This window comes from Aedes albopictus, chromosome 3, assembly GCF_035046485.1.
Source record: "Aedes albopictus strain Foshan chromosome 3, AalbF5, whole genome shotgun sequence".
Lineage (NCBI taxonomy): Eukaryota > Metazoa > Arthropoda > Insecta > Diptera > Culicidae > Aedes > Aedes albopictus.
In genome coordinates this window covers 303,773,680-303,800,153 of record NC_085138.1, presented here as the reverse complement: position 1 = coordinate 303,800,153, position 26,474 = coordinate 303,773,680, and the positions used below count along the sequence as shown (strand labels likewise).

Genomic DNA, 26,474 nt, shown 5'->3' with positions numbered 1-26,474 from the left:
ACTTTTGCCTTATTCAGCATTTATTACTTAATCCTTTATTCTCTTTTCAGTGAAACTTACCACGCACTAATCAATCTTTTTTAGCAAATCACCGTATACATCATGATATTATTATATGCGAACATGTTTAAATATCTATATCGTTATCTGGAAGCGTTTGGTACGGGAGGTCCACGCTTCCATCTTTCCCCTCGATTTCAAGGTGTAGAATGTTTTCAAATGTTGACTATGTTGAAATCATTCTATCCCTGGAATCTTCTCTGCGGTACATGCTGCGCAGTTGGCCTGGCCGTTAGACAAGAAAAATGATAGACCTGAAAAGTCTTCATTTTCCAGGATGCATTCAAGTAATGGCTGCGTTAGTGTGAGATTAGATTAGATTAGATTAGATTAGAATTCTTTTGGAAACTACTTTGAAAGCTCTAAGGTAATTTTGATGGAATTTTTTCCAGCAATTTCTTTGGGAATTTGTCAGGAAATTTTTCGTGAATTTCATAGGATTTCTTTAAGCAAATCCATTTAAGAATTTTTAAATTTCCAGTTCAGCAATTTTCGGATGCAATATATTCAAATACAATTAAATCATAAAGAATTACAAAAGTTATCAGAATGAAATTGCCTGAGAAATTTGCAAAATAACTGAAAAAGAATGCTTAAATAATTACGGAGGAATAGCCATTGTAATATGAAAAAAAATCAAAAAAAAAATGTTGATTGCATTCCCAAGAAACGTAACTAGCTGAATATCAGTTTCCTAAACTAAAGGTTGCTTAAGAGTGGTTTGTTCCTCTCCTATAATGCTAAATGTTTGTTGGGTTCCAATTGAACCACCGTAGAAATTTTCAAAAAAAAACAACCATACCTAATGAACCCTCAAAGAAATATCCAAACTGCGGTTTAGCAAATACGGTGTCGTGTGTTCTCGAATCCCAACAGAACGCGATTTTTTTTTCCAAAAATTCATCTCATATTTTGTTAATTAGCAACATTCTGTGCCTTATACTTAATTACAAGTTAATCCCGTACATTTCTATAGGATTTTACAAGAGATTTTTCTAGTAATACCTCCTAGGATATCTCGGGAAATTTCAACTTTTCCCGATATTCGTTTAGGGATTCCTCTAGAGATTTATATTGGGATTCCTTCAGCTAGAATTCCTGCAAGAAGGCCAAGAGGAGATCCAGGTGTAATTTCTAGAGTAATCCATGAATTCCTGGATGAGCCTTTAGAAACATCCCTGAAAGAATAAAATGGATTTAGAAGAATCCCGGCAAAAATTCCAGGAAAAATCTCTAGAGGAATTCCTGCAGGTATCACGGTAAAAAATTCTGGAGGAGACCTAGGAAGCATTCCTGAAACATTAGAAACAGCGGGAATCGCTTATGGAATCCTAGGAGGAGCTCCTAGATGAAAGTCATGCGGAGTTCCTGGAGAAGTCCAACAAGAAATATTTGGAGAAATCGAAGGTACTTCTGCAAGACTCCTAAGAGATCCCAGCAAGTTTTTGAAGGAATCTCTGGAGAAATTCTTAGAAAAATCTCTAGAAGAAGTTTGGGAGGTATTACAGTAAGAATAACTGGAGGAGTCCTAGGAGGATTTGCTGGAAGAACCACAGCAGGAATAGCTTGAGAAATCCAGCTGAAATTCCTGGATGATGGCCAAGAGGAGTTCCTGTAGGGATCCCATGAGAAATTTTTGAGAGAAGGACAAAATATCTTGGATAAAAATTCCTGGAGGAATCACCGGAGAATTTCTGAAGAAATCACAGGAAAAATCTCAGGAGGTATTCTTAGAAGGATTCTGGGATGTATCACTGTAGAAACCTCAGCTGAAATCCTAGAAGTAAATGCTGGAGAAAACTGTACAGGAATTTCTAGAGAAACCCCATCATGCTGGGGGAACCCAATGAAAAAAATCCTTAGAATACCTAGAGAAGTCCCTGAAAGAACCGGTAGGTTTTCTGAAAGAATCTATAGAGAAGGCCCTGAAGGAATCGCAGGAGGATTTTCTGAAAGAATCTCAGGAAGAACTTCAGCCATAATGCTAGGATATAGGAATAACTAGGAAGAATTTCTGGACGTATCATAGTAAGAATTTCTGGAGGAATTGCTGGAAGAATCACAGGAAGAGTTGTATGAGGTATTCTTGGAGAAAGGTCAAAAAGAGTTTATGCAGGAATTGCATGAGGATTTTCTGCTGGAATATTTGGATAGAATCTCTTGAGGAATTCCTGGATGTGTCCTAGGAGAAATTCTGGTGGAGCAAAAATCCAGTAGAAAGCTCTAGAAGAATCCTTGGCTTAATTTCTAGGGACAATGGAAATTCGCGAAGCCACGAAATCCGCGAAATTGGGCCTTGATCGCGAAATTTGAAATATCACGCGTAATGCAGCGAAATTTACATGCTGAATCCGCTCAGCACCTACAATGTGTAAGACCTACTCATAAGTGCATAATTTCCAGACCACACCAAAAATGTTGTAACACATTCACAAAAACAGCTAGTACACTCTTCTAGATGCGAAATGTCAATATTTTTTTTGTTTACCAAGGTCACTAGTAAACCTAGCTAGATTGCTGTACACAAATTTTTGCGAACTTCACGATTTTGTGGACGCGGGAGCTGATTTTGTGGATGTGTATGATGTAGTCTGGAAATTATGCACTTTAGTGCTGATCGGTTTAAGGGTGTGGCAGATTTGAGAAAACATCCTACAAATTTACATTAATTTTAAACTTTCAAGCAAAAATTGACTGTTAGCATTTGACAGTGTAGAGTAATTTACAATTCCTCATCTGCATAATAAAAGCTTTTCTTATCTGATTTTCATCAAATTTGTTACTTTTTCGATGAGTTTATGGTTGCTCTTCAGAAAATTCAATTGAATTTATCATTTGGTCTTCACAATTGAAGTTTCCCTCAACAATACGGTCAAAAATATGAGTCCGCGAAATTCACAATACCAGCCCGGGAAATTTGAGAAATTTTGCCGCGAATTTCCATTGTCCCTAATAATTTCTGAAGTACCACAGTTAGAATTTCTGGAGGAAGAATAGCTAGAAGAACCGCATGAATTGTTTGAGCAGTCACAGCTGGAATATCTGGAAGAATTCCTAGAACTCCGGGAGCTATCATAGAAGTAATTTCTAGAGAAACCCTAAAATCAACAATGCCAGGGGTATCTTAAGAAGTTCCTCTGACAAATTCCTGGCGAAATACCTACAGTTCTCCTTGAAGGAATCGGTAGAAGTATACAAAGGAATCCCTGATGGAATCGCAGGAAGAATTTCTGTAGGAATCTCAGGAAAATTTCCCGAAAGTATTGCAGCAAGTAAGCATGCCAGGAGAAATCCCTAGAAGTATTTCTGAAGGAGTCCTAATGGGAATAGCTTAAAGAATTCCAGCTTTAATTTATGGAAGAAGGTCGATAGAAGTTCTTGAGGAAATCCCCTATGGCATTTTTTAGACGAACCCTTAGAAAAATTCCGAGAAGAATCATCCAAAGAAATCCTAGCAGAATTTGCTGGATCAATCACTAAAAAAAATTTATAGTATGTACAACCCTATCGGGACTGCCTAGAGTATCCTGAAGGAAGTTTATTGAAAAATATCGGGAGGAATCCATAAAGGAAGCATAGAAAAATCACTGTACGAATAAGAAGAGGTATTTCTGGAGGAATCTCTAGAGATGTCTGTTGATTGTTCTTACCAATATCTAAAACGCCAAAACGTATAACAGTTATATATGTAATTCCGGGTGTGCTTAAGCTTTGTTCAAATGTGCCATTAATAAATATTGGAATTATTTTGTGAAGATTTAAATTTTAGGTGACTGTCAAGGAAAAATTCTGGAGGAGCGCAGTAGGCGTAGCCGCGTGCAGACGTGTTTTGTTTTGCTCGTCGCGTTTCTTTCGCGTTCACCAATTTTTTGTTGTGATTCTGCCGACGGTTTGGCCGGTGCTACGCCATCCGGATAGCCTCCGCGTGTGAAAGAGTGCTTGTTTTGTGAGAATTTCAATAGTGGATTTATTAATTTCGAAAAGAATCAGCATTCCCAAATGACTCGTGCGATAGCGAAGGGTTTCAAAGATTGTGTGTGTTTGAATGCCGCTGCTAAATTAGTTCGGGTTCGGAAACGGTGCTGAAATTCGTTTCTAGAGTGTAGGAATGTGCCGTCTATTTCGCGTTTTCACGTAGAACGGTCAATGGTGCTACGCCTTCAAGTAGTTTTTCATTGTAAAGTCCCTATGACTGCAGTTTTGTTCCGTGTTTTTTTACGTATGTGGCTATTAAACTACCACCATGCCATCAGTGGTTCGCGAGGGATTAGAGAATCATCCCGTGTGACTCAACATTCATAATTTCGAGGGGGCTAAAGCGACGTGTGTTCAAAATGATGACTGACTGCAAGCGCAACGGTGGCGAGACGAAGAGGAAGCCTGACTGCACAATAAAGACGTTGCCTTGGTGATGGCAGCGCTACCTTGGATTGGATGGATTCCGGTGAGAATGTTCCGATTACTTTTACTACAACAAAATGAACTAAATACGCGCCAGTTTCAAAGATTCTCTTTGAATCAGGAAGTGTGTTTGCATTATCATTATCCAAATGATAACGGTAATGTACACATGCGGGGCTTATTGTAAGTGAAAGTGACTTCTGAATGGACGTGTCTCTCCAGCCATTCTGAAATGGGTCTCTGAATCTGCAATAGAGCTATCACCTTCTAACTCCCGGACTAAAGCTTTTTGCAAAAGCATCAAAATGATATTGCAGAAAACTTTCTTCCATAATACCACTGCCGGACAGTGGGGGTTAGTTGGATCACACACACACACACACACACCCGTTTTTGAAATTCGAAAAGTCGATTTTCATTGACACACTTGTAATATTTAAAGTTTTTGTCGTAATGCAGTCTGGTTTTGAAAAACTTATCCATATACGCAATCGAGTCAACCTATGTATATTGGATCCCAGGATGTACTGGTCTAGAGGGAAACGAAATGGCTGAACAACTAGTTAATGCCAGTCAGTCAAATCACATCGAACCTAAAAACTATTAGGTCTCAACAAAAGGAATCTGAACATCTTCACCGGTCTAATAACTGAGCACTGTCCCTGCAGTTACCATCTACAAAACATCGGAGCGACCTAAGTAATAGTTAGCTAGTGCTTCGCCTTTTTGGACTTGTTGGGCTGTTATTCGACCAGGCCCGTGCGCAGACACCTCTAAAATAGCAAAGGCGCAAGGCAAATAAAAATTTCATATGGCTACTTGGGAATTCAATCCTGGAATTTTCGCTAGTCCCGCCAGAATCACATACTGTAAATCAGAGTCTCTATTCATCATTGGTCTTGAGTTCAATGAGTAGAGTAGAACATCTCAAGATAATAAAAAGGAGTTTCATATTCGTAAAGTAGATGGTATAAATACGTTTGACTATATACAAAAGAAGTATTTAGCATTGATGGTATGTCAACTGTTTTATTGATAGTTTTCCAAACCTTTTTTATTCAAGATGTACTAGATTTACAATAAATCCGAAAACGCCAATAGTTAACTGTTTGCTTTTAAATTAGATTTTCGTCTACTTTTAGTTGGTGTGTCTATACTGTAACGATACAATTGTCTCCAGTTCGAAATCAAATATGCATTTCTTTAAGAGGGCAGCGATGTACCTATGTGTACCCAGTATTCATCACTGACACAAAAAGACACCACATTGCGACGTGCTCCACTTTTCGGCAAAGGAATTTGTTTATCATAAAAATAAAATATTTTCTTCTTCCATAAACTTTTCGATTGCTTTATACCGGGGTGTCACGCAACCACAACCACGGCCACCACCATAAGATTAATTATTTTATCTGAAAAGGGCTCGACTGCAAGTAGCTATGGCTGATGGTGTAGTAAAAGCTCCCGTCTGCCAGTGGAATGGCAAGCAGTAAAGCAAACAAAAGTGTAATGCGGTTTTCACGTGTTGTCTCCCATCCCGCCATCCGGAAAGCTCACATTCCGCTACACTTTTGGCGAAATTGTCATGCTCGGTCTTTCCGGTTGTCAAGGAGTTGTTGGTTCCGATAATTGTCGAGTCCATGAATTTTAGTTCGTGCTCGGTCCCATAATCAGCTCCACTGGGACACTATAAAAGGAACCGCCGACTGTTGGAGCGACCTTTAGTTGTCCGGAATCGCGCGAAACGTTTAAATACGGAAATCGGAAAGTACTAAATAGTGATTGAAAAGTGAAGAAACCTCAAAGTTAACATGAAAACCGGATATGGATTAACCACAGGAGATACCCTAGGATACTTGGGATATTCAGCAAAACCGTACTCTTCGCTTCCATATGGCGGATATAGCAGTAAGGGATACTCATCCCTGACCAGTGGATTAAAATCTACGAAACATGGTGCTGAGAAAGATGGTGTGTTCGGAAGAACGAAGAAATTGAAGCAAAGGCAAGTGAAAATAAAAGTTGCAGTAAAAAAACAGTGAATTTTATGAAAAATGTCTTTGTGCTCCTCAAGATGCCACACTGGTGGTCCTAAAAACAAAAGGTCAACCCTACTGTAGTCTTAAAGTGATAAATTTTATTCCAGACTTGGCGTAAATTAGAATTAGTTTAATTATTTTTTTCAAGACAGTTTATTCTACAGTTTTCATAAACGATTAAATGAAAAAAAAACCATGAAAACCGAGGTGGTTTTCCTTTTTAGTGTTTTGAAGAAGTTTATGTAGTTTCGAATTATCTGGTTATGCAAATGTAAAAAAATAATATGTTTGAAATCATAAAAAAAAGATAGTTTCGATTTTTTAGTAGAATATGGTGCTTGTTTTCATCAAGGAATGTGGATGAAATAAATACATTGTACCTACAACAAAGAAGATGTGTTTTTATATGTTGGCAAATGTGTTGAAAAATTTCAGCTTTTCGATATTTCTAAAAGTATTTGGAAGTAGGTAGTGTTAAAAAAACAAGTGACAAGCTGTTTGTGAAATGCCCACCACGGGCTCCGGAAGAAACTATGGTCAAATAATCATCAGCCCAATACTAAACGCTGATAGAACCAACAGTACTCTAGATAGTAGCTAAAAAATCGGAGTATTCAAGCATCAAGTATTTTGGGTAATTTTTAAGCAGGTATATGTTCATGTATGGCGACGAAAAAGAACAAACCTACTGACCTGTACAGCGAACCAAGCTTCTGGAAGATGATCAAATCTTGTAGGATATGGTGAACAGTGCATGTTGTGAGACATCAGACATCCGACATGGATTATTGTTTTTTTTTTCCTACACTAGCCTAGTGTGAGCCGCACGACGTTGTGAGAAGCTTTTTGCTGTTGAAATACAAGACTGCGTAGCCGTTAATCAAGAGAGTTGTGAGAAGCATGCCATAGTATCGTTGGAATACCGAATTCGGATTACCTAATAGTGTCAGTGAGGCCGTTGAGCAGTTCTGGTAGAGCATGCATCTGACAAAATTTGAAAATCTGAGTAACTTCTCTATAGAACACTGTAAGCCTTGAAATTTTCTGAAATTGCTGGAGCATAGAACATTAGCCTGGTACACGGTTTATATGGGAAAATACAAAAAATGGAAAAACTCCAACTCCTGTATACTTTTTGAGTTCCACTTTGGTCCCATATCAACTCTGCAAAATTTCAGATCGATCGGAAAAACTATATTTTAGCGCCCACCATTCTTAGTTTTTCATACGATTTACTATGGGGAAATTTTTCTCCTGCAAAGAAAAATCGCTAGGAGTCACCCCTAGATCCTTAAAAATAAGTCGATGAATGATTTCTGTAGAAAACTTCACTAGGAATCAGACCTCCGAAGACAGCAAACCGATGCGACGTTCGTGGAAAAAGTTATTAGGCTCCACCCGATCGATAAAATAACGAGATTTTATTATTTATTGTTATTCCTTACATGTTAAACAGCATTTGCATGCCATTCGGTTTTCAGTCAATATCTTTTTCCACATGCCTAAGATCGGTTTGCGGCCTTCGAAGGGTTGGTTCCTCGTAAAATTTCCAACAGAAATCATTCATCGATTTATTTTTAGGGGTTATGGGGCAACCTGTGGCGATTTTTCTTTGAAAAGGTGATTTTCCCCATACTAAATCGTATGAAAACTTAATATGGCTGGCGCTAAAATATAGTTTCTCCGATCGATCTGAAATTTTGCACAGTTGATATGGGGCCAAAATGGAACTCAAAAAGTGTACAGGAGTAAAATGTCTTTTTGTGTCCCACGCTAATAGAACATTCCCCATCTAAGAGAACATTTCCCAAAGTTGGACCCCTAGAGCATATAAGTTGAAATTTTAGTTAATATCAAACAGATTTAAAGGGGTGTTGATAGGCATACCCGGGTAGAGGTGAAATACTGACGATCAAAACATGATATTGGTTTGATTGATATAAGAGATAAAAGATCTGAAAATAATATCTGGAAAATATTCCTGAAACATCTGAACAATATCAAAATTTGATATTCCAAGATCAAGCGAATAGCTTGCTGCTATTGGTTAGATCTTACAATCTAATTATGATCTGATGATGATGTTTCAGGAGTAAATTTTAGATATTATTTTCAGATCTTTTATCTCTTATATCAATCAAACCAATATCACATTTTGATCTCAATATCAAAGTACTATTATCGAGCTCTTTTCCTCTACCCGGGTAATGATCATGTTTGTATGGTCGTGGAGCCTCGTAGCCGTGCGGTTAGGGTCACCAAGCTTCTAATCGCACCATGCTGTGGGGTGAGGGTTCGATTCCCGCTCCGGACGTTGAAACTTTTCGTGAGAATAGTTTCGTCCCTGTATCCACTGGTGCAAACTCCGTGTTTGTCCCTTGTCTAGTGTTAAGTTAAAATTCAGTCTGTACAGCCTCTGGCTGAAGACGGTGTCCGCGTCTTTTTTTTAAAAAAAGCCTCACAAGGTTATTTCTGGCTGAAAATTTGATGAAAATAACTGATTTCTGAAGCATTAGTTTTCACTGTTTTGGACACCCCAATGAATATTGCATCCTCTTCAGTATATATTTTGGACAGTCGGAGTTTTAAGCCGTGTAACGATGTCATTATCTGTATGTTGTTCGTTAAATATTTAGTTCAGATTACCGTTATATTAAAATAGCAAATCATTTACAATTAATAGAAGCCTTAGAAACTTTGAACCAGCCTAAGCCATATTCACCGCCAAAATGTTCATTTGTTCATCCGCCACTTTTCGTTTGCGCTAAAAATTAAATGAGTCCCCACTGCGAAATGCGCGCAATTTTACCACACAGCGTGATCACGGATACTGGGTTTCTCGCTTTGCAAGCTGTATCTACAGCGTACATCGACCCGTTGAGAATCCTTTGAGGAGATATTGACCTTTCCCCGATTCTTTTCCTCCCATGATTTGAGCAGTCGGTAAGGTGGTTGATTAAGGGCGGACGGGACGGTCGGGGAAATATCCGCCATTGCTCTGTTGCTACTAAGATGGTAATCTCAGATTCTACTTCATATTTTGCAACAAAAACCTATCACTGTGTATGCTCACTTGCAGTGCATATGCTGATTGTTTTTCAGCATCTTCAGTGCGATAGAACTCGAGATTACCATCTTCAAAATCGCGAGGCAAATTGTTAGAAAGAGAGGCAAGATAGGAAAAATAACACGGCGTCCCGTTTCACCTTAAGACTGTTCGTAGAATGAGATGCGAAAATGCGCGAATATGACTGTTGGGAGCGGGAGAGCAACCTTCGGGATCGCGAATATCACTTCGTGATTTCCGGTGACGAAATCAATTATATGACGGTTGATCTGAGGATCCTCAAGTTCTACAAGATCACTTCGAACTGATCTGTGGAAGAGGCAGGAGTGGCCCAAGTTTGTTCTCGCGCCGTGGTGTTGTACCAAAGGTAGAAGTGACTTGAGAAGTAATCGACCAGTTGATCTTTATTTAAAAATCCTTTCCGTTAGTTTTTGTCCCAGCTAGTAGTGTGTGCATTTAGTCGGTGTGTTATCGTGTGTTGCTTGTGTCGTTATATCAGGTAAATTGTGCATCCTGTTTGATGTGGTATTCTAGTGCTTACATGTGCTATGTGCAATTTTGTGGATTTAGATTCGTGGCAAAGCCGTTCGACGCCCGACACACCACCATCGAACCGTCAGTGGCCATTTCTGACCCCACCATCAGGCTCCGAAGTTTCCCCGGAGCACGCCGGAAGAGGGCCGCGCACGTTATTAAACGCGCCCTAGGCAGGGCTAATCGGCAACAGTTTCTCCAAGCGAACACGTTTTCCGTTCCGTTGGTGACGACCAACGGGAACACCGACGCACGTGCGGCGTCTTTCGCTACCAAGCAGCCATGAGTCGGTAGATGACCATCGGTTCACCCCACGGTTCACCCCCATGACGAGCAGCAGAAGCAGCGGTTAGAGCGAACACCACCCTCCCGCCAGCGAACCGCAGCAGAGTTCACCGCCACCCCTTCCCGTTCATCCATCGAGCGGGCGCCGTCATCGGTCATCCACCAAAAAGGTCGTGAGTACTCATGATTTTTTTCTTATCCATGCGCATGTGATTTTCTTTTCGCGCCGCAACATAGTTTATGCGTTGCAAGGCGTAGACACGGCATTTCCATGCTCGCCGTGAAGTGAATTTGATTGCACAAAACTCCATTGCGTTTGCGAGGCAAACGAGAGATTGCAAATAAAAACCACACCACAGCCAAGCACACACGATAGGTAGATAGGGACCAGACAGATGGGAAAGGTAGAAAGAGCGTAGAGAGAGGAAAGAGCGAAGAAGAATGAACAGTATTGTATAGAAGGTAGAACGCAATAAATACGCAGATGAAAGCTTCTTGTTTATGGCATGTTTGGGTGGAAAGGTTTCAATAAACACTATAGGAAATGATAATTGGAACCAGTGTAGTTATTGAGGTCCCGATGTAGTGAAATTGGTCGGAGGTTTTTCATGTCACACGTGTTTCGTTTGTAGTTTTCATTGTTCTTTTGTTTTACTGGGGAGGTTGGCTCCGAAACCAACCGGGCAACTTTTTATTCGGACACAGATTGGTCCGAAGGGAAATTGTAGACTTGGCCAGTGATGAGAAACCCCGTCATCCCTTTTTCGTCATCGGCCGGGGTTGCAATCACGTTTCTGGCAGTCATAGTAATAAGTCGTTATTAGTAGCGGAATTTCTGCGTTCAGTTTTAGTCAGCCACCTTACTTCCCGTCCAAATTTGGAAAACTGAGCCTTAATCCCCTGAAGGTCTCAACGGTCGGGCAACCCTACACTTGGTGGATGGTCTCCCTCGGGAGTGGCGCTTAAGCCATCCTACTTTATAAAAGGGAAGTTAGCGAGGCTGACGGTTACAGCCGTTTGAAACTATTTTCGCCACTTAAATGTGCTGGATCACATTCTAAAAAATGTGCACAGTAAAAAGTAGTCAACGAAGAATTGGCAATGCTAAAATAAAAGAAACTATTGTAAAATCTACAGTGAAACGTTTTTTTCGGGTTACATACAAAAGGCTGAATTATGAAAGGCTGAAATAACAAAAGGCTGAAACGCGAAAGGCTGATATTACAAAAGGCTGAAATAACATAAGGCTGAAATAGTAATTCGCCTAGTTTTCAAATGCACCAGCCTAAAGGCTAACCTTAACACTATGCCCGTGTAGTTGCCGGCTTAGAATAGCACTACGTACCCCTAGACGTACCCCCTGTTCCGAGGGTAAAAGTCCACCAAACAGGGAACCCCAATCCAAGATGTCAGGTGACCCGTACTAAGGGATGAGTGGTTGACGGGGTTTAAAACATGCTCGATCTTTAACGGAGCCCGTAACGTGGGTAGATCTCCCTTTTGCGTTGCGTTACGGAGTAAGATCTACCAAACTGAACCCTGGTGACATCCAACTTGTTAAGCTAGGGTAATGCGTTTTGGTAATAAGGATTCATGGTACAAAACCCTTGTTACTAGTGACAGTTTCTAAAATTACATTTATTTTGCCTTACGGATAGTTAAAGACTCGGTTTGTCCTCGCCGAGACTACACTTGATGTAAGGAAAACAAACATGCTTTGCGTATCTAATTGCGTAATAACCTACTAAGGACTGATAAGTACTGGTGATACAAGGACTCACGTGAATTCTTATTACCGAACACATTCTCTAATTTGACAGCGTTTTGTAACTAGCCTAAAGCCCCGGGTTTTTCAATGTTGTCCTGGGACTAAACTAGAAGCAAGACATGGATGAAGCCAGAGTTCCGATGCATGGACATATATCAGTTCAACCGTTTTGTTTTTCTCAGAAATAGAATCGATTATGCGTGATTAAGGGCGCACTTTTGCTGGGATTTATATCCCTGTGCAAACGGAACTTTATCATCACATTCGATTTCTCGAATCTCTGAGGTAACAAAACTAGATCTGTGCAGAAATCGATGCTGCATTGCCTCCCACTGGCAATGGAGTAGTACGACATGCACTAAATACTAAGGATACGGGTATTGCCACTAAAGATTTAAATACTGGTCGCAGTGGCTCATCCGAACAGAAAAAAAACCTTAACACTAATAACTCAGACAAACAGACGTATCGTTCTAATTGGGAATACTTACTTACTTACACTAATTTATGGTCTATTTGAAAATTTGCTACCCAGCCGTGGCACTCGCACTGGTATTGCTTGAGCTTGACGTTTGACCGTCGCACCTTCCCCTAGTCCTTGGTTGGCCAAGCTAAGCCATTTTGGGAGAACATGCTTCAGTTACTATGTTCTGAATCTGAAAGTTTTACGACTGGTCATAATGCTATGCATTATTGAACGCCTACATTACTAAGACAGTATTTCTCAAAAGAATAGCACATATTTGAAAGAAGTCTAAGCTCTTATGATATTGTTAGTAGCCGTAATGACAACAATCTCCAAAACAACATGACTCGAAAGAATGGCTCATGTTTAAAAAAGGAAAACTAAATGATATAAATATTATCTGTACCTTTTTGTGTTCACTGGTATGCATCATGAGCTTCTTCACTAGACTCAGTTTCAAAACTAAGGCCCATTACGCGTTCAATTCGCGTTCGGGCCAAGAATTTTTCATTATGAAAATTTTCTTGACTCCCTTTGGCATTGAGTAATGAGTATCTTCGTGCCTGTTACACGATATGTTAAGCTGAGAAGCAGGCTTTATCTCATTGGGGGCGTAACTCCAAAGAAAGGAAGGTGTGCTGTAGCTTATCTTTGAATTTTCGTATTTTCAGCCTTTTAAGTTTTCAGTTTTTTGTAATTTCAGGCTTGTGTTACAGTTTCTTAATTTTAGCCTTTCGTATTTAGCCTTTTGAAATTAAGCGTTATGTTATCATCCCTTTTTTCATAGTCTATCTACTTACAAAGATAACGCATTTTAAATTCAGTCAATTCCATATATTGTATCCAAATGCGCGTACTTTTCCTTTGGCGCCTTTCTTGAGATTTCGAACAATGTCATGCGATACTAAATTTGAAGAATTGTGCCAGTTTGGTTAAAAATTGCATGAGATACAGACGATAGACAATATGATCGGGGCATGCATTTTTTTCTTTTCAAAAAATGTTCAACTAGATGTAGCTTTTCGTGAAATGTATCAAAAATTCTGAAATTTTCACTGTCAGTTTATGAACTAGCATTCTATGTACGGTCTAAATGTCAACAAGGCTGGATTTTTCTACAACAAGTTATAGCAATTCAAGTAAAACACATAATTTTCAATTATAACAACATGTGAAAAATAGACTAGTTTTTATTTTTTATACATAATTTTAATCGCTTTAACTTTTTTTCTCCTATAAAAAATATATTTTAAGTCAAACTTTTTTTAAAGATCATTATCATTACGTGTTTCATAAATGTTCAAAATTTAAATCCATTCGGTTCATTGATTCCGGAGATATGAATATGGGAGAGTGAGATTAATGATGGCACACATACCCTATGAACCATTAATAGACAGCTAATTTACCAAATTATAGTGAACATTTCATTGTTTTCATACATTTCACGAAAAGTTACACCTAGTTGAACATTTTTTGAAAAGAACACAATGCATGCCCCGATCATATTGTCTATAGTCTGTATCTCATGTGATTTTTAACCAAACATGTTTACATTGAATCAGTATCTGCTCACGAATGCTCTTTCATAATCTGAAAAGCATGGAATTCTAGAAAATTGGGTTTCTTAGAAATATTAATAAACTGATTTTTCTTGACCGTTTTTCGCATTGCATGGGTGGCACCATCATTTAACTTTTTTAGTTTCACGTCATTGAAACTTCACGTCTTCGGCAAAGTTTTTCATTGAGACAAAACAAACAACTCTTTCTTAGACGTCAAAATTCCACAGCCTATACTGTTTTGAAGTTATTTTAAATAAATAAAAATTAATTTCAATAGTCAAAAATCAGTTTTTTAGATTATTTTGGTGTTAAGGTATGCGCACAGCACATTCTAGCCAAAGGAAATCAAGCAGTAATAATGCATTCTAACTTATTCCCAAGCTAAAAGCTATTCATCGTAAAAAATCATTAATCTAATTTAAATCAACATATCAAGACATTGTTGATTTGATTTATTATATCCGTCGTCTCGAGATTTGCACTTCAGTCCTTCCGAAAAGTTTTGCACAGTACCTTCGATCGCTTGCCAAGAGGTTTTCATCATCTTTTTGTCAAAATCAATTTTAATTTTCTGATAAAAGATCCCTTTCTTGATATGTTTTATGATTTTTCACGGTTACACGGTTAATATCTTTCAAATGGTGTGAATTTTGAAATGTATGAGATATTACGTTTTTTTGGAAAAATGTGGCACAGTTTTCACATAGTTTTTCTAAATGCAAACGCAAGGATTCTCATCCATAAGCAGCCCACAAATCAATCCAAATCATTAAGCAATATCTGAGCTTTTGGATAAGGGGTGTCAGCCATTTTCCCCGACATTCCTCGTAGCGAAAAAGATGATTTGTTGAACATGTATTTTAGAAAGCTGGGTTCTTCAAACTACAATTTCATATTCTTGCCATCTTTTATTATTTATCGGACTTAAATTAATCAGCATCTTTTCTACGTTGCAATGATGTACAGAGCCGAATACTTGAAAGCTAACTAAAGTCTGCTGGGATGTTCGTTTATCGTACATTGTCAGATTTCCAGCATGTTTGTGCAAAAACTTTTCGAAGACTTTTTGCTCCATTCAGTCTATTTCAAGCACAATGTCAAAATATCACCCGAAGTAAACATTTTTCGATTCCTTACACAATAAGCTTTCATTTGCTTCATAGGTTGTGATGATTCGTTGAAAATAGTAAAAATTCTATCCAAGGTACGGTGACTAGATTTTTCTGTGCGCTTACCTTATTACGAGAAACCATGAGAATTTAAATTTTTGTCTGATGCAGATGTTTCAAAACTTTCGGACAGAAGTTGGGGGAATTCACTTAACAACGTAAGCTGATTAAACTGATTAAACGTCGCGATCACCAAGGCAATCTTTGATTATTTTATTCGCAAAATTATGAAACATTTCAATTAAGCAGAAAATCATGGCTTACGCAGCAATTTAATCTGTTTAGTGAGTACCCCTATTAATAATAATTGAAGGTGAGATGATCAATGTAACCCAACATTAAATAACAAAACCAAAAATTAGATTGAAAAGCGATTTTTAACACGTTGTACTATTGAAAATTGTTAAAATTCTTTATTGTAATATCAAAATAGCGCAACTCAAGTAACAATTTCCTTTCAAATAATTTCAAGGAGGTGCATTGGTTTAACTTCAAATGGGTGTTTCGAAGGGTAAGAGGTGCAACTAAATCATTTCATTGACTTTTTTTTATCAACAGGAGCATCAGTCTTTTTTTCTTTTGGTATATATCATGAAAGTCATATAAACTTCAAAATCAAAAGTTTCATCATTTTCAATGCAATTTTCTTCCGATTTTGTGTTACTTTCATCAATGCTTCAATGATCCATATCATAGGTTTCAAAAATTAAAATTTTGGAAATTTTATTTATTTTATACTTATGATCTTAATTGCACTTTTCAAATCAGTGTCGCGAAATGTAATTAATAATGGACACCATTGAACAACAGATGGCAACAGATATCATGCAAGTAGTTTCAACAAGTATGTACATTAGTAGAGTCTTCCAATGAGGTAAACAAAACGCATATTGAACGTATTCCCGTATATCCATCGTTTCAAAGGGACATTGAAAAGGGGGAACATAAGCGAAAGCCTAATGCTAGTACAACTGAATGTAGGTGAATGTGGGAAAGGGGGAAAAAGGACCCGTTCGTTCATATGCACATAACATGTCAGTCAGTGTCAGGCGCACATGTTTCACCCCCACACACATGCGTTGTTACGGGTAACTGAACTATGACGATCATTGTTGACGGTGGACAAACAGTTGCAGTTTTAGTCCACTGCGTGTGTTAGGTGTTTTATAGTCCTGTTACTTTTATTCACATTAAATTTAGGAGAAAAAGTTACTTAACTCTACATAATGAGTGCAGATTCTACGAAAAAGATAGATATGATGTACCAAATAAACAGTTTCACTGCAGTACATGTACTAGAATAATCAAAAACATACACTTTCTTCACAGGAAACTATCTTCAATGGATAAAATCGATACTCCTTTGTACAAGAAGAAAACTTTCGATTTTACTGACTATGCCTACCGCGAGGCGGTGAACAGGCTCAAATTTCTCTTAACGGAAGCATATGAGCCTGCTAAGGCAGCCACATCGATATACTATCGCGGAGTGGATGATGCTCGATCGGAAGCATCAATCGACAATCAGTCGGTTATCGAGAGACCCTCTATCACTGAGGTATCCAAGTTTTTCAGCCCTGGTACTGTGACACGGTATCAAACAGGGCCAAGTGGTCTGAATCGTCGTTATAGTTTTGTGAATAAAGATTTTTCTGGTTCACCACTTAAGCCTGCTCTGTCCACAGTCGGTATACATCCTGCTCCTTCTGGTAAAGATCTATGATGTGTTCATATATTGGTGGATATTCTCACATTATCTATTAGTTTGCAGTGTGTCGCAAAACTTGGAAGTTGCTCAGCCACCTCCTGAGCTACTAGGATTTATTGAAAAGCAGGAATCCTATATTGAACAGCTAGAAAAAGAATCTCAATATTGTCGGGTATGCCTAACAAGATAATTTCTTAAGCATTACGTTGAATGCTTGTTAATTTTTTTTAGGAAGAACTATCGACCTTGTTGAAAAAAGTGAAAGACGTGGTCTCGGAAAATGAGGCTCTCACGGACCGGGCCCGCTCGAAGGCATTCGTCTACCAAGCAGATTCATCGGAGAGCGACGACTTGGACTTGGATCGTACCCGCGAAAAATCGAAACTATCGGGCCCTAGCATTGTGTTTGAGTCCCGTATCAGCGAACTGGAGGCCCAATTGGCGCAATCGCAGATCGACCTGAAGAAATTATTCAACGAAAATGAAGAAAACAAACGAAAACTCGTGCACGGGTCGGGCGATGCAAGCAATGCCGATGTGTATCGGAAGCAAGTTGAAAATTTGCAAAGGTAAAGCTAGCAGTTTGTTCTGGTGTCGTAGGTCACGTGTATAATGAAGTTCTGATTCGCCGTAGAGATAAGCACAGCTTGGAGGAAAATGTTCGTAAGCTTCAGCTGACCATCGATCAGCTCAAGGATTCGGAAGCTTCGAATTTCTCCAAATCGCAGAGAAGCCGCGATATGATTGAGCACGTGGCTTTCGAACGGAATCAGGCAGAGATCGAAATACGACGTTTGAAGGTGAGTTAATTAGCTTTTTTTACATTTTAACTCGAAAAGGCTTTGGGGCTTACTCAAAAAAATGAAAGCGCTGCCAAAGGTGTAAACATTGACGTTTTTCTATGAAATTTTGCGGTTCACCTCATTATTAGTTGTAGTTTCAATTATGGTTGACAGTTTCATTCCAGTGGACGTTTGGGTAAGAAGGGGTAAAAATTGCATAACCTTCCTTTCAGCAAAGCCCCGGGACCCCATTTATTGGAATTGAAATGATTTCATCGGAGAAGTGGTTAATTCCACATATTATTGTATATTACGTCAAGCCAGGGGGTTGAGAAGTATATAGTTAGCATAGAAATTTATGAAGGCTCCCAAAACATTTTCAAGTTTGAGTCATATTCTCTGTGAACTTGTCCTAAACACCTGAACTTGTCTTGCAACACCTAAAACGTGTAGATTTTTTATTTCTATGCATCCACACGAGTTTTAGAAAACAACTGAGTGACTTTTAGGAAATTTATAGATTTTCAAGGTCCTAAAAAACCCTGAAATTTAGTACCTCATGATCTATATGCTCTACACTCTACAGTTTGGGGCCGTCCATATACCACGTGGACAGAAAAATCATCATTTTTGACCCCCTACCCCCTCCCCGTGGACAAGCGTGGACTTTTCATTGACCCCTAATGTCCACGTGGACAACACAAGCAAAAGGCGTTTTTAATATTTTAAAATTTTAAAAGATTTTTTTCAGAAGGTTTTTTTTCTCCGTAAATGATGTTTTGAATATAGTTCAAAATTAACGAGTTACCAATAATCAACCATTTTCATAATAGGTAGAAGTTATGTATTTTTTAAGCAAAACAAATGCAAAAACCGCTTTTAGTGACTTTCTTTCAAAACCTCTCTTTAGGAGGTAAAACATAGGAACAAGTTTTCAACTTCGGTTTTAATTAAACTCTATTTTTTATTCCATGATTGTTTGATTTTTTTTGTAAAAAAACTTTTAGGCTGAGGTAATTTGATTTTTTTTTCAAATGTTCTATTTTCTTGATTCTTTTGAAAATAAGAATTACAGAATCATTTCGAAAAATATAGTGTTAAAATTTAGAATTCAACATCTAAAAATTTAAAATAAACCTACACGAATTAGAAAATCTGCACAAACATTTTGAAACTTCGAAGTACTGAAAATTGGTATACAATTTCGAGAAATACATTTAGAAACTACATAACTGTACCAGTTATCGCACTACTTAAGGAAAACTATTTCTACAAAAATAAGAAGAAGACCGACGAATGTCATCGATATGTCAAATGATGTGGAGCGGACCTGGTGTGATGGTTAGAACACTTGACTATCACGCCGAGGACCTGGGATCGAATCCCACTCACAAAATGTGAGTTCTTCCTTCGGAAGGGAAGTAAAGCGTGGGTCCCAAGATGAACTAGCCTAGGGCTAAAAATCTCGTTAATACAGATAAAAAAAAATGTCAAATGATTGATTAGTTTTCATACTTTAAAGGGGAAATATAGAAACGGAGTCAAAACTACTTTTAGTATTTATTACGGCGTGTGCCAATGATAGGAACCCTGTATCAGTAATGGACACATTTGTTAATTTGGGTTCCACTTCACACTATTTACATGCATTTCTTATGGGATTTGCCATAATTGGCGAAATAGGGTGCAAGTCGTATCAACTCGCATTAAAGTACGTTCTAAGCTGATCGTTTCTCAGTTATAAATTAAACTGTATGTAATTCCGTTCACTGTCAATGCTGAAAAACCGAAACACGCGCCATAGCTTTACGAGACAACTGAAGCTAAAAAGATGCCAACAAATATCGCTTTGATCGTTGTGTTTGAGTTTCACCTATGTTTTTGCATTACTCTGGAACGCGGGATCCCATGTTAATAAGATTGCGGATAATTATACACCATTGAACATATTTATTACCCGCGAATGCTCGCAATGCGTAATATAAATTGAAAATGTGAACAAAAAAATCATTTCTATTTAGCTTAAAAAATGAAATTTACCAAAAATTAAAATTATCGCACGTGTTCGAAAAAACGCGAAATTATGGAACTTGGCAAGAATAAATCGACGCAGACAACGCGATCTACATGTCACTGAATCGTACGGTAATCTTGACCATTCGCCGATTTGATCGCTGATTGTCTGCTCTGCTTGTATATCTGAAATTTGAGATAGAAAATAGTATTAAATGGTGATACGTTCTCTACAGTTATATTTTTTGTGAACTGTGTTATTTATGTACAGTAGACGTACGGTCGGTGCAACTGCAATGCTTTTTAACTGCAAGTCCGGTAAGCGCAACAAATTTGCAGTTATCGCACCGCTATACGTCAAACCGGTGCGCCAAGTTAGGCCAAATGAACAGTTGAATGAATTTTACGTTCATTTAACGTCAATTGACGGATTGTTGACGCCTGTCTGACGTTGCAGTTATCGAATTTTGTTCGCTAAATGAAACGTAAACATGTTGCAGTTGTGGGGTGTGAATAATGATTAGTGATATTCCCTTTGCGTGTCCTCCCCCTAGTAAGCATCGGTGACCGAGTTGGTGACAGCAATCATCATGATGAGACAATGAGTGTGTTGCTGCCTCATTGAGGAGTGGACCTTTGGCGGAGCCAGTCGTCTGTATTGCGAGGTCCCGTATCATGCCAAGTGATTCTACTGCAGTTTGCTAAGAATGTCGGAAACGGATAGTGAGTTGCATAATATTCACAGCAGTTATCGAACGTCTACTGTATAGGATAAATTTACCATGATCCCTCTGAAAGAAACGGTATATTTGCAGTGAAAAAATATTTAAAAAATAGAATAAAAAAGAAGGGCCCATATAGCCGAGGCGGTAAACGCACGGGTATTCAGCATGACCATGCTGAGGGTGACGGGTTCGATTCCCGGTCGGTCCAGGATCTTTTCCAGAGTGTCTGATTTCTCATGTATACATGGATGAGACAGTGTGCCATGCGCTAATTTGAAATGTGTCTCAAACCTTTTTAGGAGCAATGAGATCATAGTACGCGCAAAAAATATCTAATGTGCGAGTCTCATGAGACGTCACATGAGACTCGTCTCAATGAGCCTAATAGAACCTAATAACATCTGAAGTTCATTAGACTGAACCTGTACCTGTAATTTGTGTGCTTCTTTCTCAGGATGAAGATGGGCTAAATTCAAGTGCCGGGAGTTGAACAAAGCTGTATTGACTGCATTCCCACTTCAGCGGGTCACGAACGGGCTGATGCTTGACCGTGTCCTGGTCATTGATTTTGTTTCCGCCGAACTTATGAGGTTGTTCTTAATTACCCTATAATTGGTCGAGCCCCGGCCCGATAGAACAACCTTTCAGGGTTTTTCGAAAGTTGAAAATTGAATTCTCACTTCGTAGTACACACAATGCCCTGAGCAATCCACACGCTAGTCCACAATTGAAACTGTAATGTCTAGGTTGACTTCCGGAATCCATGGAAATGCATAAATAGCAACAAATTTAGGCATTTATAAGGGTGTCAAAACTCTTCCACACTCTCAAGAATGAAATTGTCGTAACAGATTTATTGGAATAGTCCACGTCTATTCTAAAAGTATATTACATTTTGAGTACAGTACATTTAAGGAACATTGAAATGAATATTGACCCCGGTCATGTCCACGCCATCAGTAACCTCAGATTACAGCTGGTTCTGTGCATACTTCAAGAAACGAACTTCCAAATTACTTGGGAACTTGGGAAGCCTCTCATTACTGTTTAATTTCTTCAGCGTACATCAACAGCGCATGAAACTGCAAAATACAATAACAGATTAGTACAAATAAAATAACCTATAGGATTCAGTCTCAGTTACGAATCTCCAGGCTTTTCTCCAGGAATATTTTTTACTCAATGGTTTTTGGTACTGACAGGTGATCTCAAGCCCATCTCATTGAGACGTCTCATTGAGACTCGCAATGCTAATGTGATGTGCACCAACATCGCGAGTCTCAAGCTCAAGGAATTTTCGTGTGCTCACAGCCAACTTTTCTCAATCTCGTATTGAGATTTGTGCGTACAGATACTCTGATCTTTTCGTAAAGGAAATTTCCTTGACTTCCTTAGGCATAGAGTATCTTCGTGCCTGCCACACGATATACACATGCAAAATGGTCATTGGCAGAGGAAGCTCTCAGTTAATAACTGTGGAAGTGCTCATAGAACACTAAGCTGAGAAGCAGGCTTTGTCCCAGTGAGGACGTTACGCCAAGAAGAAGAAGAAGAAGAATAAAAAATAAAAATAAAATAACAGTAAAAACCAAATCGTGATCCTGGAATGTTCCTGCATTTGAATTAACCAGGAAAATAGCAAGATCAAAATTTGATATGGTAGATCTTACGCCGTAATGCACTATCCCAAGGTGATCTACCCACGTTACGAGTATGAGTTTATACTAACATAGGAAGCGTCCAAAAATTACGTCCCGTAAAAATTGTCCATTGTCAACCCCGTCCTCCCTATGTCACACTTTTTGTATAAGAGCAACCCAAGTAACACAACTTGTTATAATAATGTATATAATACATGCTTCATACAAAGGTCTATGTTTTGTTCTTACTATGAAAAACTTATTTTCGTACACTTATATCACCGAAAAAGCGCAAAAAATGGCGGCTTATAAAACATCTTCATGATGTTACAAAAGATGTTTTTCAATACATTATTATAACATAACATTAAGTATCGAATATGTTCTCAGTGAAATCGTAAAAACTTGTTGGCAGCAGAAAAATCACACCGCAAATAATTGTGACACCTGTTTATGTGCTATTTAGTAATGGCTGGAAATAATATTCAAGCCTTACATTTCATTTGTAATTTACCATCTCGATGTTTGGTCACTATGACTTAATTTCATGTGCCATTCAAAATTTCTGGTGAAATAAACACATTCGTCTTCCATGCTTTCATTCGCTTTACATCAGATCGATATCAAGAAGGGAGGTTTTGGTCATCTCTTTGATTTTTGTGAGATTTTGAACAAATTTTCAACATGCAATATGGTGGCTACTTGTCACAGCACCGTCTGGAAGTTTTGGAATGCTATTTTTAATCATTGTACTAAAGATATGCTTGTATTCGTTACATATAAATAAGGAAATAAAATTACTTCATCAAATGTTTGAACGGCGCTACATAAATATTTTTTAATTGGAAATTGTACATGAACAAACGGCTATACATACAAATATTAGTATGAAACTTTTTAGCAGGTACTGTAATCTATCAGTCCTGATAGGAAAAAATCCAGAATATTAAAATTACGTTTTAATAACGTCGGTTGTACATCACAACGACATGTTTGTCGAATGCTACTGGAATCGACTGAAATACATTGAAATAACATCATAATTACGTTTTTGAAACATCCTTTTCCAAATAGCATACAACGATGTGATTGTTGTTTTTGAATACCTGTTTCGAACATAAGTATAACAATAACAAAGTTGGTGCAGTTTCTGATTCCAATCTAAATGTTTTGATTTGTAATGTTTCGCGAAATCAAAATTATTGTTCATAAGTGAGTTTTAGCTGCCATGTAAGTACCCAAAATGATTTAGGTGACATATTAGACCTGACACTGAGGTGAAATTCAATGCCCAAGTAACACAGAAAACATCTTGAAAAATAATAATCCAAAAAGATGTCATATAATTGTATTATAAACGAATTGGAAAACATCTAGTGTTATAACCAAGTCTTTATAAAGTTGCTCGATAACAAGCAGCCAAAAAAATATCTGCAATTTCATCATGCCCGCAACACTTTGATCGCACAGTTATATAACATAAATAAAACTATGAACACATTCAATCAATCCAAGAACGAAAACAATCACTGTTTACTACGTAGCATCATCCCACTTTGCGAAATTTAATTTCAGTTTTCAGCATGTCTGGGTCTGCATTATTTAAAAAGACGTCTCCTTCTATAAAAACAAATAATGGGAACTCATTAAGGTCTCAATGTAACTAAATTTTCCATGATTTCAGGCCGATACAATGAGGCAGAATGTTCATCACGACATATGCAAGAGATAACAAGAACGCTCGTTGCTCCAAGTTAACTTGCACTCTTTTCAGTTGATGGCAGCTTGCCTTACCTGATGCCATGCAATTTGCAATTTTCACTCGGGAGACACTATTTTATACTTTTATCATACAAAATGTACTGGCTTAATTCATTTCTTATGCCGTTTTTCTTTATTATCCAGTTCCAACCTGGGTTGGAACTGGATCAGATCACAGTTTCAACCCCAACCCGACTTCGGTTTCGCTTGTACTAAACTTTGTTTGACGTTGTTTGTTTACACATTTTCCGCCAATCCAGTTCCAACCCAGGTTCAAAAAGAAAAACGGCATTAGTAAAACTTTACTACATTCGGCAAATATGAGACGAATAACAACAACAAGTTTTCCAAGTTTTGACGTTTCGATAGATTTATTTTTTGCAAAAGCAGAAGCTCTATATTAGTTATATTGATGTTTTAATGTTCATCACAAAACGGAATTATAACCTTTTTGTGAATATGTTGGAAATATGTTTTCAATACGTATTATAATTGTTTTGATATTTTTTTCATGCGGAGTTGTTTGCAAAGCGGCTTAGAGTACAGTACCGACTCGAAATATGAATAAATGAATTATTATATATAGACTAGCTGTACCCGGCAAACTTTGTCTTGCCTACTGCGTTTTTTGACGTTTCAAGTTTCTAGCCAAGCCCAAGTCCTCGGTGAAAAAGGTATAGAAAATCGATTTTCGAAAACTCTCAATTTGTCCATGTTTTAGGCCTCATAAACCTTCCTTGGGTGACAACTAACAGAACAAAACTAAGACGACCAAAATCGGACCTTCCATTTGCAAGTTATGCGCGGTCCCACGTATGCCACTGCATTTTTATATATATAGATATGGAGAAACTGGATTTTGCTGTGATATTTTAGTGTATTCTTAAAAAGGTTTTTAGTTTAAAATCAAATCGAATTTCTTCTGAGTCTCTCATAGTCAATAACGAATCATTTTCAAGTTGTTCATGAAACTTTTCAACTGCACTGTAAGCGTAATAAAAAGTCTGCCATATTGTTTCTTTGTGTATGGATTTAAAAATGCCAAAGAAAATTTGCACAATTTGGCTTACTTTCATTTCATTTTTCAACTCAACCCTTAAGCGCGTTTGTTATAGATAAGTAAAATAAATAGTTTCACCATAAATCTTGAATCGCAGGTGAAACAGTTGTACCGTTACTGAGAATGACCGTTTCTTCATTAGCCATTCAAAGTAGAAAAAATCCAATTATCGAAATCATCATTCGGTTGAACATATTTGGATTGAAGAAGCTCTTTGAATATATAATTATGTTTTTTTTTAATATGTGTTTACTGTCATTTTCCATGACAGTTTACATATGTTCCTTTAAGCTTGTTATATTAATGTTTTCTCCAAGTCATATTTCTGTCATGTAGCTTGATTTCAATTTATGCTGATAATATGTTATATAAATGATTTGTGCAAGCTATATCGGTTGAAAAATGCTTATTTCCAACCACATGATTGTATTAGTATAAAACGAGTATTTTGAACTGTTCCTGGACTGATTAATAACAGCAGTAGTCTTAAACATCTAAATAAATTGAAAATATTAGTACCATAAGAGTATTACAGTACATGTTATACAACTTGAAAGATGTTTTATAAGCCGCCATTTTTTGCGCTGTTTTGAGTATACAAGTGTCTAAAATAAGGTTTATAATTCAAGGAAAATACAGCAGGTTATGTATTAAATGTGAATTATAAACAGTATTATAACTAGTTGTGTTGCTTGGGTGGTGACTTTCTTCTGCCGCGTAATTAATACGTAAACTTAACGTATTCTTAACATGCTTCAGCCCAAAGGTTATAACTATGTCCTGCTGATGTTTTTCATATCATCTTGAATTGAAGAAAGACAATGACTCAAAACTCTAGTGCAATCAACGCTCAATTTACGTTATTATCTATATATATAAAAATGCAGTGGCATACGTGGGACCGCTCATAACTTGCGAACGGAAGATCCGATTTTGGTCGTCTAAGTTTTGTTCTGTTAGTTTTCACCCAAGGAAGGTTTATGAGGCATAAAACATGGAAAAATTGATAGTTTTTGAAAATCGATCTTCCATACCGGGGACCGGGGATTTGGTCTTGGCTAGAAACTTAAAACGTCAAAAAACGCAGTAGGCAAGACAAAGTTTGCCGGGTACAGCTAGTAACTTGTAGTTTGGTTGAAAAGATTTTTCAGTGACTTGTTATTGCCAAACATAGTTAAAACATGATTTTAACATAGGATGTGTTCAGATTCGATTATAGTACTATACTACAACATCTTTTTCAAATTTAACTTTCAAAGATGTTTTCTGTGTTACTTGGGAACATTACATACATTTATTTGTTCAACATCACATTTAAGACAAGACATAATCAACAATAGTGCGCCACAATACTCGGTTTGTGGCTGCCGCTCTCCATCCTCGGTCGCGCCCAATGCTCGCCAAGTCACGCTCCACCTGGTCCGCCCATCG

The 26,474-nt window shown here is 37.8% G+C and overlaps 1 protein-coding gene and 1 long non-coding RNA gene across 4 annotated transcripts in view; one reads left to right on the top strand and one right to left on the bottom strand.

Moving 5' to 3' along the window:
* Nucleotides 1–26,474, bottom strand: part of LOC134284084 (uncharacterized) — an 816,516-nt gene that overhangs the window by 733,022 nt on the left and 57,020 nt on the right. The window lies entirely within an intron of this gene.
* The window catches only part of LOC109413112 (coiled-coil domain-containing protein 158), a 35,751-nt gene continuing 25,604 nt past the window's right edge, over nt 16,328–26,474 (top strand). For 2 of the 3 annotated variants that reach the window (XM_029857277.2, XM_029857278.2), the window contains exons 1-5: nt 16,328–16,615; nt 16,684–17,063; nt 17,119–17,234; nt 17,294–17,631; nt 17,697–17,862. In XM_029857277.2, the coding sequence (XP_029713137.2) occupies nt 16,581–16,615; nt 16,684–17,063; nt 17,119–17,234; nt 17,294–17,631; nt 17,697–17,862 (1,035 nt within the window). In that variant the 5' untranslated portion in view covers nt 16,328–16,580. The remainder of the gene's footprint in view (nt 16,616–16,683; nt 17,064–17,118; nt 17,235–17,293; nt 17,632–17,696; nt 17,863–26,474) is intronic. The other variant, XM_062842299.1, reaches the window with a different exon arrangement.